The 15,209-nt window shown below is 34.0% G+C and overlaps 3 protein-coding genes across 3 annotated transcripts; 2 read left to right on the top strand and 1 right to left on the bottom strand.

Moving 5' to 3' along the window:
* Positions 1-755: 755 nt before the first annotated feature.
* On the bottom strand, positions 756-1,268 carry LOC141673685 (uncharacterized). The gene has a single exon (XM_074480430.1). It carries the CDS (start codon positions 1,266-1,268, stop codon positions 756-758), a length of 513 nt encoding a protein of 170 aa, XP_074336531.1.
* Positions 1,269-6,043: 4,775 nt separating this feature from the next.
* On the top strand, positions 6,044-10,700 carry LOC141673684 (uncharacterized). The gene is made up of 11 exons (XM_074480429.1): positions 6,044-6,185; positions 6,269-6,382; positions 6,513-6,590; positions 6,691-6,984; positions 7,069-7,780; positions 7,935-8,062; positions 8,156-8,614; positions 8,724-8,976; positions 9,074-10,149; positions 10,234-10,461; positions 10,543-10,700. The coding sequence occupies exons 1-11, from the start codon at positions 6,044-6,046 to the stop codon at positions 10,698-10,700; spliced, it is 3,642 nt and encodes a 1,213-aa protein (XP_074336530.1).
* Positions 10,701-10,782: 82 nt separating this feature from the next.
* LOC141673683 (uncharacterized) lies at positions 10,783-11,874 on the top strand. The gene has a single exon (XM_074480428.1). It carries the CDS (start codon positions 10,783-10,785, stop codon positions 11,872-11,874), a length of 1,092 nt encoding a protein of 363 aa, XP_074336529.1.
* Positions 11,875-15,209: the final 3,335 nt, after the last annotated feature.

Below are 15,209 nucleotides of genomic sequence, written 5' to 3'. Positions count from 1 at the left end.
TCTAAGTATTAACATATTATAAATACCATTATCTTCTATATATAATAACCCAACATGGCTATAAAATTAGTGAGACTTTTTTTTGAATAAATGTACTTGCTTTCATTAAATCGAATCAAAAATTAATACATGAGAGATAATATCTGGAGCAACATTAAACCACTCCTGGAAGCCTGACATAGAAAGAGTAGCTCTCGCTAACGTGTGAGCCACAACATTCGCAGACCTATGAACGTACTTGACTAGCACCACATCAAAGTGCTTAAAAGACTCTACACAATCTAACATAATTGTGTGAAAATACGACCTGCTTTGCGTTCCTTTACAAGCATCCACTACCATTTTAACATCTGTCTCAAATATGCATCTTTTGAATACGAGTTGTTTGCCCCATGTCAACGCCTCTTTTAATCCCACTGCTTCTGCTTCTCTCGGTTGTAAACATACTGATTTCTTGCTTGCTCTAGCACCCACAAATTCTCCATTTTCATTCCTGATAACACAACTAATGCCTATACTCTCATTTTCTTGAAAGATGGCTGCATCAATATTGATTTTCACCCAACCATGAGCTGGTGGACACCAACGTCTTGTAGTTGAACTCGTTACAGGGCTGTGATTTTGTTTCACCACTTGCCCATCCTTCCATTCATTAAGAAGATTAGTTGCTGCTGCATGAAATCCAAACTCCGATCCCATAATCCTATCCCAGACCAACCTATTTCTTCGATTTCACAGACACCAACATACAATTGCTATCCAGGATAAATTTTTTTAGTGAAGGTACTACCTAGAGAACATAGTACTTCTTTTACAGGCCTTTGACACCTCTCATGACTTATCTCCTGAATCCCTACTCTCGACCATACACCTTGAGAAAATGAGCAACCAAAAAGCACATGTTCTATCATTTCATCTGCCAACATACACCAGGAACATATCATGTTTTTTTGAACATGTTTCGCTGCCAATGCAGCAGCTGTAGGTACCATATCTCGACAAGTTCTCCAAATAAAATTTGTCACTTTCCTAGGGAGATCCAGGGACCGTAATTTCCTCCAAAGTACTTCATGTGGACCATTTTGCTCACCTACTAATCTTCTATAACAACTTTTAACTATGAATAAACCAGTTTGCTCCAGGTTCCAAAACCATGAATCATGTTGCAAGTGCAATGACATTGGAATGCGTTTGATTAACTCCCTATCTCTGGCATTGAATATATCATTCAGCACGTCCTCATCCCATCCTTCCCTATCGTCATTCATTAGATTGACCACTATTGCATGTTCTAATTCCTAAGGCATAACAGTCTTAATGCACCCATTCTGTAAGCAAGGCAACCAAGGTACTTTCCAAATATTTGTTTGTTCCCTATTTCCAATCCTTCTTCTGACCCCTTGTTGTAAAGCTGCTTTGATTCAAGTATACTTCTCCACATAAAACAAACGACGGCTTTTCCCCAATATGAAATATTTATTTAAAAAATATGTTGTTGGTTGCAATTGAACCCTGGTCTTGTACTTGCTTTACACAATATCATACCACCAAGCTACTCACCCATATGTGTTTTTAATCATACACATATTAGGTGTTCTTGTGCGTCTTGAAAAAGTAAATATTTGATATTATATTTATTGAGACTAACTAATAATTTTTAATCATCTTTCTATTTTTACATTTGTACTTTGTATTATACATTTATCCAGTATAAATTAGTAATGTATGGATAGTTAACTTTCATATTTTTAAATCATTCGACTTAAGGATATAGTATTAGTGATAAACATTATATATATAGATAAATGTAATATATTGACTGAATATTCATAATTATTTAATAAATTCAAACGTGATAATCATAAATTTATAAGAAAAAATAATTAAGTGAATACATATATACAATAAAAACAATTATTAAAATTATATTGTTAGATAATAAAGGTAATTTAATCCTTAGAGAGTTAAGTGTTATATTTTAGTCATTTGGTCAAATTGGCGGTAAAAAGTGAAAGAAGTCAACAATTATAAGACAGAAGTACTATCAAGTGTTCTGACAAATATAACTATTTTTAGTTTTCATTTGGATAATATATTTAAACTTATTTTTAATTCAACATCGGAATGTCAATCAATTTTTAAAAAATACAGGAAATATGACCAAATTTAACAAATGGTATCAGATACATATTAAGCTAAAATACATGTTTTACTCTTGAATTTAGTATATTTCTTTGTCGGTTCGATGATGACATTATCTTAATGAAATTGTATGTCTATAGCATTTTACATTATCATGAATTAGTGTGTTAGAGACTTTTATAATTTCAAATCAATAAATAATGTAAATCAAAGTTGTTAGATTAATTTGTGATGAATTATCAATGACTTGGCCTGGTAATTAAAAAATACACAAGACTTGGTCCAAGTTATCGCACGGTCTTGTAAAAGTATGGGCGTAGAACTAAACCAACTTTTTCTAAATATTTTATTTTATTAGAAAAATATGCATTATTATCAAATTTTAAATTATGTGTATATGTGTTTGTGATATTTTTATTGATGGTAAATTATAAAATAGTTGAGTTTTTAAATTCTAATTTATTTAATTTGAAATTAGAAAAAGAAAAATAAATTTTTATTATTATAAAAATATGCTAATGGTTAATTTAATTTGGAAAATGTAATATCTTGACATTTAAAGATTTTTGACATTACCCTTATAAAAAAAAGTAAATTTTAATTGTTTCATATAATTAACATTATAGTTCTATTTAAAACTTTGCGAATAAAATATTGAACACCACACAATAGTTTAATTTGATACAAAATTATTTCATATTTTAATAACTTAAATCATACTACAATATTGTAATAAAAAATCATTAAATTATATTTATATCAGAGATCTCGAAAGATTAAGTAACTGAATATGTTAAAATTAATTGTAAATAAAACTTTTAAATCCACTCAATTATATGACTTGATATGTTCCTTTTTATGTTATTTAAAGAATAATGAATAAATTATTCACACAAATTATTATTATGAATTCTTTCATAGACATCTAAAAGGATTATAATCTTAAAATAATATTTATGGCACTTTAAACAAATTTGGAAAATTTAGTTTGAAAAAATAATATATATTATTTTGAAGTTAGTATATTAAAAAACGTTAAAATTATTCACGAACAAGACTAAACAACGATTAACATAACACGACATTGGTCCTTATACTAGAACATAACGTATACATACATCATGCATAAACAATAAAAATACATATATTTGTTAGCTACACACTGTCGTCATGTACTTAACAATATGATATTTATATTTAACACGAAAATATCGAAGTTGTAATAAAATATTATTGATTCATACGAAATAAGTTTCAATCACTTTACACCCATATAAATTGAAACTACACAAATCTATATATCTTAATGACTACTCCCTAATTTACCCATGGGTAAATAAATTTACCCATGACCCAAATCCTATATATTTTGCTATATCCATGGACTATCCAATTAGCTTCAATTGACCCATCTTAATTACTAATTACCTATTTTTGAATTTCAAAATCAGCCTATCTATGGAAAATAATTTCAAAAAAAACAAATCATGCATGATTTGCTCATTCTGTTACATCACTCTTTCACTCTTCCTCCATACTCTCTCTTTCTCTCTCACTCTCTCTCTCCCCCTCTCTCTCGCTCGGTCTCTCTCTCTCTCTCGCGAATTAGACGCTACAATGGATGACCATTGGATCTGAAAACTGAATCTTGGCGCTGAAACGATATCATAATCATGGAATTTCAAGGTATTGCTTATCACCAGTTTCTAATTTGCTGTTTGATTATTATCTGTTATTTTGTCATGTGATTCACAGGATTATACCTTATGTACGTTAATCACTAATTATAGGATCCAAACGTGTTCGTGGTCGTAATACTGAAAATATTTTGAATGCATCGCACACCTCAGGTAATCAAGGTATGAAATCTGATGAACATGTCTCATTATTACACTTTTTGTTTTGTATTTGGTAATGATTTTTCAGTTTTTGTCCAATCAGAAAAAAAACCTCGCGTTCGTGGCCGGAATGTAGATTCCATTCTTACAGACATGACTAATTCTCAGAGTGCAGATAATTACCAGATGATTTCCTCCTGCAATGATTCATGTAAAGTTTCTTCATTTTACTGACGTAGTTTGAATCTAAAAGTTATTATGCAGACGTTAATAAGGCTATCTTTATTCTTTGCTTCAGTTAAACCCGGATCTGATCCAATAAATATGCGTGGAAATGCATTTTCAGGTAGTAGCAAGGAGAATCAAAATCCACTAATTTTGCCAGGTTAAGCCTCTCTCAGCCGATCAACTATTGAACATGGCCAAAGCCGGACATTCTAACAATTTTGATGTATAGTTAATGTTGTTTATTTGTGATTGTTACAGGTACCAAACCGCAGCCGTTCAATCAGTCTTTGAGTACTAATAATGCATAATATCTTAGCCATAATCCTCTAAAAATAATTAACAGTAACTTGAATTGCAGGACAGTCATGTATGTAGATAGGCCTGGTATTTTAAGTTAACTTTGTATTCCCCTTTCATGGATGCAGGTAATTCTGCAAAGCTGTCTCCTTTGACTGAATTATCAAAGAATATCGAATTTAGTCAGAATTTACAGTCTGCAGGTTCGACCACTTTGAATGGTTTTTGTTTGCTTCTTATTGTAATACTAATGTTGTGTTTACACAATACCATGATCAACATTCAGTGGAATTGAAAATAAGTTCTTCTCTATTATTTGCTTTAGTTAAACCCAGATCTTATCCAATAATTTTGATTGAACATGCATTGTCAGATAGTCGCAAGGATAATCATGGCCATAGCCGGACATTCTAACAATTTTGATGTATAGTTAATGTTGTTTATTTGTGATTGTTACAGGTACCAAACCGCAGCCGTTCAATCAGTCATTGAGGACTAATAATGCAGAATATCTTAGCCGTAATCCTCTAAAAACAATTAACGGTAACTTGAATTGCAGGACAATCATGTATGTAGATAGGCCTGGTATTTTAAGTTAACTTTGTATTCCCCTTTCATTGATGCAGGTAATTCTGCAAAGCTGTCTCCTTTGACTGAATTATCAAAGAATATCGAATTTACTCAGAATTCACATTCTGCAGGTTCGGCCACTTTGGATGTTTTTTGTTTGCTTCTTAATGTAATACTAATGTTGTGTTTACACAATACCATGATCAACATTCAGTGGAATTGAAAATAAGTTCTTCTCTATTCTTTGCTGTAGTTAAACCCGGATCTTATCCAATAATTTTGATTGGACATACATTGTCAGATAGTCGCAAGGATAATCAGAGTCCAATAATTCTGTTAAGTATATCATCTCTCAGCCGATCAAGTAGTGAACATAGTCAATGTCTGTTGTATACTGCGGTCCACTTTGACATGTTTTTATTTGCTTCTTAATGTAATTCTAATGTTGTGTTTATACAATACCATTTTCAGCATTCAGTGGAATTGAAAATAGGTATCTTAAACACACAGAGCTGCAAGATATTAACGTAGAACTATGTAAGCAACAACTCTCCGGAGATTTTCCATTGTGTTTGGAAGATTTAGGCAAACAGTCTATGCGCACTCTTGACACGACAAAGGCTGGTAATTTCCCAAGTTTACATTTATATCTACAATATTTTTAATTTTAATATACCTTTTAATTATGCAGTTTCAAGAGTCGGTAATTACCAATCCAGTGATAAGGATAGATTAGCCACCAGACAGATGTTAATGTCAACTCTCCATGAAGTTCAGGTTGACATTAATTTCCAACCCAGTTTTGAGAAACTAGGTACTGACGGATATTGCCTCGATACTAAACCAAATACAAAACCAAACCTGAAACAACCTGGTAAGCAATAATAAGTGTGGTCAGTTTTTTTTACTAAAGAATCCTGTTTGATAATATAAATGTCTTTACTGGAAATTGCAGGAAAAAAAACCAAATGAGGGTGCGTCGAAAGAACTGCAGTTTTAAGGAACACAAAATATTCTCGAGTACACTGACGGATGATCCAACTGTTAGCGAAAGCATTGTGCACAAGCCTGTGGGAACTGCGTCACCTTCACATGCTTCTCAAACATCAGGCACATTTTACTTCACTTATAGCTGGAAAAATTTGTGTTTAATTTTATATTATATTGGATGAATTGGTTATGTTCTTCTCCAGGTAAAAGAAAAAATAGGCTGTGCGGAAATAGTCTGCATGACAGAGAATTACTCGATAATTCTCCATACACCCGACCTGGAAACACTTCACGTTCATACTGTTCTCAAATATCAGGTCAAAACATAACCAACGTTATTTTTTATTACAGTTGTCCATGGTTGTCTTATTGCTATATTGATAGAATACAATTTTCAAATTGTTAAATTCATCGCACAATTTGATAAATTTTGGTTCAACCATGTAGGTGTACAGATAAATGGAGAAACATGCGCAACTCCTCATACTCCATGCGTTCAGAAATTACGATCCATGGGATTTGAAGGTGCGTTTCAAAATCAAAATTGTATATTAGAGATGTTTACTATTTATGCAAATAAAGATAGTAGTAGTTGATCTTATTAACAATGTTGTTGTTGTAGCAGGAGAACAACGAAATATTGCAGCTCCAAAAAATTCTCAAAGTGCAGATAGTACTGTCACTTTTGCACTGCCCGCATCCACTATATTTAAACGGCCACAAGTAACTTTAGGTTCAAGCAGTGATATCGCTGTAAAACAACAATCCAAAAAAACCTGTGGAAAAATTAGTCCACGTTCTTCAACATATGATACATCTTCCGTAAAAAGTTATTATGAGCGAGGAGAAAGTTCAGGTTCTAAGAACTTATTAGGAGAATTTAACAATGTTGAAGATTGTGACAGCAGCGATAGTGATTGTATATCTACCGGTATGAACTGATATTCAGTTTCATTCTTAATTACTCTGATGTTCCACAATCATAATATTTCAAATTTTGTAGGTGATTGTGACGATTTTGATGTACATGATTTTGACAATACTGTTACTAAGTGGAGTGAGTACCTCGATGTCGGTGATCCTGATAGAATTTGTTCAAAGTGTCAGTCCATCATGTGGAATCATGAAAGAAATAATAAAAAAGCGACCAAGAAGCCTCCAACTTTCTCTCTTTGTTGTAAAAATGGTCAGATAATTCTTGAGAAAGAAAAGCAACCTCCCGAGCCTCTCTCTTCACTCCTTTCTGGTGGATCCTGTTTTAGGCATTTCAAGGAGAATATTAGAATGTACAACTGTATGTTTGTCATGTCTTCCACCGGAGGTCAAGTTGATCGTATCAATCGTGGCGGTGCTCCTTACTGTTTCAAGGTAAAAGGTGTAAATTACCACAGTATGGGAAGCTTTGTACCACTTGATGGTGAGAACCCCAAATTCTGTCAACTCTACATATATAACACTGAAGATGAAGTACATAACATAATAAACGCCGTTAAGGGAGGACGAGATGCCGTGGATGAAGAAATCATTGAGTTATTGTTAGAAATGTTGGATAAACATAATCATTTGGTCAAAGGTTTTTATATGGCACGTGAAAGAATTAGTCAGAATCCAGTTGATGAATTTAGATTAGTTCTAATATCTTCGTCTTCCGCATCTGGTCGACCTAACCATTTTGGTCAATCGAATGAAGTTGCCGGGTTGATTGTCACTGACGAGTATGCTAAAGGATGCAGGGATATAATAATCCATTCGAGAACCAATGGATTGGAGAGAATTTTTGAAACTAGATCCATGGTTTATGCAGCTTCAGTATCCTATTCTTTTTCCTCATGGAGACATCGGATATTACCGTCAAATCCCTTTAAACAGACCAAATCAAAAAAATCAGAAACAACGTCAAAATACCGAAGATGAATATCCGGATGAAAAGGGGGAGAGAGAGTTCATCACGATGAAAGAATATTACAATTATAAACTCATGATACGGCCTTCAGAAGGTATGTTCAAAATCAACTCCTAAATTTGAACACTTTTATATGAATTAATTCTACTGTTCTAAATTTCTCCATAATTGTCTTATGTATATTCAGGTTTGACTCCACATCTCGGAGGACGTTTATGGCAGCAATATGTTGTTGAGGCATTTACTGCGATTGAGCAATACATACTTGACTGGATCAGAGGTCACCAGACCACAATTCATTCTGATATGTACCACAACATACGAGATGCACTAAACAAGGGTGACAGCAATCCTGAAAATGTCGGCAAGGCAACAATTTTACCAGCCTCCTTCACTGGCAGTAAAAGATACATGAACCAGTATTTCAAGGACGCAATGGCAATTTGTCGAACACTTGGACACCCATCATTGTTCCTTACGATGACCACTAACACAAAATGGCCTGAAATTCAGAGGATGTTAAAATTTATACCTGGTGTTGATGTTGTTGACGCACCCGACGTAGTTGCAAGGGTATTTAAAATGAAAGTTGACCAACTTCTTGATCAAATAAAAAATAAGAACTGTTTTGGACGTTGTATTGGATGTATGCTATTTTCAGGATTTCTTCCTCTAACAAATTGCTTATGATTTAAATTTAATATGACATGTATGTAAGGCTTTATTTAATTATTTTCATCAATTTCATATTACAGTAATGCACGTCATAGAGTTTCAAAAGCGAGGATTGCCACATGCTCACATGCTAATATGGTTGCATCCAAACGATCATCCCAAAACAACTGAACAAATAGATAAAATGGTTTCTGCAGAAATTCCTGACCCAAGTATTGATCCAGTTGGTTACGAAGCTGTCAAGAATTACATGATCCACGGACCATGTGGCACTGACTGTGTCAATTCTCTGTGTATGGTTAAAGGTCGTTGTATTAAACATTTTCCTAAAAGGTAATTCTGAGATCTTTTACATTAATTTAATTTTCCAAAGACTACTGAAAGAATACAACATTTAATTTTTCACCTTTTAGTAAAACATTCCTTTTAGATTTATTTTAATTAAATTGAAAAATCGTTCTTTCCTTTTTAACATGTATAATTCTCACACATACTTTGATGACTGTGGCTTTCCCATCTATAAGAGGAGGAAAACTGGAATTACCGTGAAGAAAAAGCGAATTGACCTATATAATCGTTATGTTGTCCCCTACAATCGAGATCTTCTAATAAGATTTCAATGTCACACAAATTTGGAGATTTGTAACAGCTCCAGATCATTGAAATATCTGTTCAAATATTGTTTAAAAGGACATGATACCACCACCATGTGTCTGAGGAAAAAAAACAACAAAAAAGGGTGCACAACCACAATCACTCCTGAGAAATGGCCGCTTGATGAAGTCAAGCAATACTTGAATGGAAGATATGTTTGTGCATCTGAAGCATCATGGAGGATATTTGGTTTTGACATCCATTCCCGGTGGCCTTCTGTTGAACGATTGCCAGTACATCTACCTAATGACAAGCATGTGTCGTTTAAAGGCTCAGAAAATCTACAGGAAGTTTTCGACAATGCTGGAACAAAGAAAAGCAAATTAGAAGCATGGTTTGATGCAAATAAAACATATGCAGAGGCCCCAAATTTAACCTATTCAGAATTTCCAAGCAAGTTTACATGGCATCCACAACCTGGTATCTGGAAACAGAGGAAAAGAGGTGATGTCATCGGTAGGCTTGCTGAAGTACATTCATCTAGCGGTGAACTATTATATCTCCGCATGCTCCTGCTTAGGATTAAAGGTGCTGTATATTTTGATGATTTGAAGACAGTCAACGGCCATGTTTATAACTCCTTTCACGAAGCCTGTGCCGCGCTAGGTATCCTCCAGAACGACCAGCAATGGCACGAAGCTATAGGTGAAAATGCGCATACATCCATGCCTCCACAATTACGTGCCATGTTTGTCAACATTTTAGTATACATTCCAGTCTCTCATCCGCGTAGCCTTTGGGAAGCTCATTGGGGATGCATGTCAGATGATATTCTTCTTGTGAGGCGACATCTCACTGGGAATCTAAACCTTTGTCTATCAGATATTGAGATCCAGAATTACGCTCTTGCAGGTATGAGCTGTTAATAATACTTTGTACATATTACATGTTCCATGTTTGGATTAATGTTATCAAGTTTTAATAATTTTATTGCAGAGATAGAGAAATTGTTGAATGATATTGGTAAAAGCCTTAGAAACTTCCCAGATATGCCATATCCCGGAGATGCTTTTTTTTCCAACTCTGAGAATAGACTAATTCTTGAGGAAACATCCTATGATATAGAAGAAATGAAGAGAATCCACACAATAAATCATAGTCTTTTCAATGATGAACAGAGGATAGTCTATGATTCCATTCTTGACAATATCATACAGAAAAAAGGTGGTGTTTTCTTTGTTTAAGGAAGTGGAGGATGTGGAAAAACTTTCTTGTGGCAGACACTGTGTTGTCGATTACGATCAGAGAATAAGATTGTGCTTCCTGTTGCCTCATGTGGTATAGCTGCTGCGTTGCTTCCTGGTGGAAGAACCGCACACTCCCGCTTTGACATTCCACTCAAGCTTGATGAAAATTGTTCTGCCGGTTTAAGACACGGGACTGATATTTCTGAGCTACTTTAGCGAACTGATTTAATAATTTGGGACGAGGCTCCTATGCAACATCGTCATGCTTTTGAATGCGTTGATCGATCCTTGAGAGATTATGTCTGCTATTGATAAAAGCAGAGCTAAAAAGCCATTTGGTGGTATAACCATTGTTTTTGGTGGAGATTTTAGGCAGATACTTCCTGTCATTCCAAAAGCGTCAAGGGCTGAAGTTGTCTGCTCTACCCTCAATAAATCCAAGCTTTGGGATTCCTGTGAAGTATTTTTATTGAAGCAAAACATGCGGCTTAATGCAGGAAATAGTGATTTGGAGAATAAAACCATTGCGGACTTTAGCAAGTGGCAGCTTGCTGTCGGCGATGGCAAAGAAACCAATATTTTTCCAAGTCCAGACACTGGTGAAATGTTAATAAAGATTCCTGATCAATATATCGTTCATACGTCCGGAGATCCAATCCAGAAGCTTTTTGAAGTGACGTACCCAGATTTTATACAAAATATCTCTTCACATGAATACCTCAGATCAAGGGCCATACTCACACCTACCAATATCGTGGTGGATGAGATTAATACAACGATACTTGAAAAAATTCCGGGCATGGTTTACACTTATCTGAGTCAGGATTCAATTGATGATGCAGGTGATGATGATAATGATTTTAGATCCGCTTTTCCAGTTGAGTATCTAAACTCTATCAATATGCCTTGCATTCCTAAGCATGAGTTAAAATTAAAGGTAGGAGTTGTCGTCATGCTTATGAGAAACTTAAACCAGGTCATGGGATTATGCAATGGTACAAGAATGATTGTGAAATCCTGTAGGAAGAACAGTATTGAATGTGAGATTTTGTGTGGCTCTCATGTTGGAACGAAACATCTAATACCTAGAATTGAGATGATTCCAAGTGACACAAACTGGCCGTTTGAATTTAAACGCGTTCAGTTTCCGATTCAAATATGTTATGCCATGACGATTAACAAAAGTCAGGGACAATCACTTGATACGGTTGGGATTTACCTTCCTAAAGCAGCTTTCTCGCACGGACACAGTTATGTTGCTATATCCAGAGTGACCCGACCTGAAGGCCTACATATTCTCATAGATAGTTGTGATGGTATTAGCACAGATATCACAAATAATGTAGTTTTTGAGGAAGTGTTTTACAATCTTCCAAGTGTAGACAATTGACATGATATATTAAGAACTTCTTGTAACATCTTTCTATATTTCCTTATGAACTCTGGATTTATTGTGTTTGATATATCAATGGTGTGAGTTCAACATCCAAAATGTTACACTTTTTTTTACTGCATCCGTCTATGAACTTAATATATACATTAAATCTCCAATTATTTTATCTATTAAAAATATATATAATCTGTTTGATTAGGAAGATTTTCTTAATTGTTTATATACTGTACATATTTTATTAGGAATTGCATTTCAGTTTTCCCTTTTTCTGTTGGACTCTACCCAAATGATAAGGTTGGTTAGTTGTCATAATCACATCAAACACTTACCTTAAGAATTATCAGCAAATTAAACCGGGATATTACTCTAATTCTCAATTAAAGGAATAGATTTGCACTATCAATTTCGAGCTAAATTGTTGGCATCTCCCTAATGCCTTGCTGTTTAAATATATTTTCAACATTTTTACAGGAGTTTTGTCATTTGCTAAGCATCATCCTTTTTTCTCTCAAGAGTTCAACCATTTTGTAAGATCTTCAATTCTTTAAGCGATTTATACAGTTCTTAGAATATTAACATCTATAAATATCTTACCTGCTGATTTGTTATTAAATTTTTTAATGAACTTTTTCCTTGCTATTGTGATAGTGATATTTTTCAATGGAATCATTTGATCGTCTATCCAATCTCGACAAGGCAAGCACTAACTGGAAAATTAAGGTCAGGGTTACTAAGATGTGGGCTAACATGACTTTAGAGACGAACTCATTGAAAGGCTACAATCTTATTCTCCTTGACGATGATGTATGTTTTAAATTTATTCATCTTTGCATTATTTACTGTCAATCCTTTTTTCCAGTATTATATATTTATGTCATTTAAATTATCTAAATGTAGGATAACCACGTTCATGCCTTTGCCTATCATAACATTTGGAATGGATTCAGCACGAAAATTGTGAAAGGCGGTGTCTATGTTTTTGACCAGTTTGCAGTTAAAGATCCTGTTGGAAACTTGAAGCCTGTGCAGTCAACCCTCTGCATCAGATTTACAGGCTCCACTACTGTGAGGACTGCTGATGATGATGGCATGATCCCTTCACAAAAGTTTGAGTTTTTAGACCTGGGAGATTTGTTCGCAGAAGCAAATAAATGTCTTCCTCAACAGCAGCCTGAATTTGCAATAGGTCTGGTAACGCGCTCTTTTAACTCGATATTATCGTAATTAACTCATATGGAACAATTCTTCTACAATTATAAGACAACCTACTTTAATATTATGTAAATAAATTTTGTGTTAAACAGATATTATTGGAGTTGTGGAGGAGTACGAAGGTTTGAACAAGCTTCATACCCGATACGGAGATAGGGACATTGTGAAGTTTAGAATATGCGATTCAAAGTAATGTTCATATATATATATTTGATCAGTAGTGTAATTACGCATATACACCGCATATTGCTAATAGATTATTAACATATATGATATCTAAAACTTTTTTGTAGTAATGCCCACAAAGTTACTGTTTGGGGTGATCTTGCTGTGTCTTTCAACAACGATATGGCTGGAAATCCCAAAAAACCGATCATTGCTATTATAACAAGTACAAAAGTGACTACATTTATGAGTAAGTACTTATGCAAACAAATCTATTACACAGTTATATTCTTGTTGATTAAACAATTAACTTTATTCCCATATACAGGTTCTGTTCAGATTGGTACATTACCATCTACTCATCTATATATAAATCTAGATGATGAATCTGTGAATGATATGAGGCAGAGGTAACAAGTAAATATAGAGTTAAAATTAACTTATCGACGTTTTGCTCTGTTTATTAATTTCTTCAATATGTTTAGGTTGCTTGAGGAAGGATATATAATGAAAAGAGACAAATTGTTCCAGGCCAAACAAATTGAAGTGGTTCCCACATTATTTGAAAAGTTGTCACTCAAAGACCTTAATGAGAATCTGACATACGATCATCTCAAGGTATTACATTTATATTATATTCAGAAATGGTATTTTTTATACTGTTGCTTTTGTTGTTAACTATTACATTTTCAACGTACCCCAGAAAAGAATTTGCTGCACCTTTAAGATCATTAAGGTTGATGAGGAAACAAATTGGTGGTTTTATAGCTGTAACAAATGTCTCCACGAGGTTGAGCGCATTGGAACAGTATTCAAATGTACCCAATGTCCTCGAAACATTCCCGTGTCTCAGAAGAGGTAACCTAACTATTTTAAATTATTGGAAATATTTGTAGGCTAGATACTGTTAATTAAAGCCTTTAAAAAATAGCTAACTATTTTCTCAAGGTTCCGTATCATGGTACTTGCCGAGGATGAGACATTTGCCTGTAATATTGTTTTGAATGATCGAGTTTCTAGAAGAGTTCTTGGAACAAGTGTTGCAAAGGTGGTTTCTGATTACGATAAGGTAAATAATTGTTGAAATAAAACAGCTCCAGCGTCACCATGTTATACCACATATGCATTCTTATTTTCTATAACGGTGTTCAGGATTCCTCCAAAGCCTTTCCAGAAGTGATTAAATCATTAGTCGGAAGACTAATTTCAGTTGAGCTTGGCCTGACAAAATCAAACGTTGTTGAGGATAACAACATCTTTTATGCTGATGATTTATATGAACCAATGATGAACACTCCAACTCCTTCCGAATCTCCAATTATGTCCGAAGATTATTCCATCAACATGGGTTTTGAAGTGAGATTATAATTTGGTTATGTTATATTTGAGTTCTTTTTATTATTCCATGTTGAATACTAATATTTGCAGACTTTCTTATTAAAACGTCTTTGCATGTATAGTACTCTGAAGGTGATGACGGTAATGGTACTCCAGGCTCTGCTAAATCTGTTACCAAAAAAATTAAGAAGGTACCGACAATATGATAACATCCTATGTTATACATCCTATTTACTTATATACCAAAGTGCTTTTCGCTGACTAGGAATTGTCCTTATTCATCACTCTAAAACTATGTCCACCTAATTTAATTAATGAATACGTCACTTTTGGTTGCAAGAAGGTTGATAGCATGCTTCAACTTTGAGTGCTTTCCAGAGCTTTCATCTTGCTTATGGCTGAGTGATTTTTTACATTTTTTGTCCACATGACATTATTTGCAATTTTGACTGCTTAACAATGTTTTTACCCTGTTTTCATAACTGTGATCAACGTCATCACACATAAATAAAAGTTTGGTTTACAATATTTAAATATTACCTTGATAATCTACGTTTAATGAAGCATGGTTGAAGCACTACTTTTACTAAAAATTAGTGCTTATTATCACGGACCCT

Source organism: Apium graveolens, chromosome 7, assembly GCF_009905375.1.
Source record: "Apium graveolens cultivar Ventura chromosome 7, ASM990537v1, whole genome shotgun sequence".
In the NCBI taxonomy this organism is placed as follows: domain Eukaryota; kingdom Viridiplantae; phylum Streptophyta; class Magnoliopsida; order Apiales; family Apiaceae; genus Apium; species Apium graveolens.
Note: the sequence above shows the minus strand (reverse complement) of the source record. Positions and strands in the feature narration are given on the sequence as shown.

Coding starts and splice junctions, on each gene's coding strand:
- LOC141673685 (XM_074480430.1), bottom strand. CDS start 1,268: ATGAATGACGATAGGGAAGGATGGGATGAGGACGTGCTGAATGATATA.
- LOC141673684 (XM_074480429.1), top strand. CDS start 6,044: ATGAGGGTGCGTCGAAAGAACTGCAGTTTTAAGGAACACAAAATATTC. Junction 6,591..6,690: donor ACGATCCATGGGATTTGAAG/GTGCGTTTCAAA, acceptor TTGTTGTAGCAG/GAGAACAACGAAATATTGCA. Junction 10,462..10,542: donor CAATATCATACAGAAAAAAG/GTGGTGTTTTCT, acceptor GATTACGATCAG/AGAATAAGATTGTGCTTCCT.
- LOC141673683 (XM_074480428.1), top strand. CDS start 10,783: ATGTCTGCTATTGATAAAAGCAGAGCTAAAAAGCCATTTGGTGGTATA.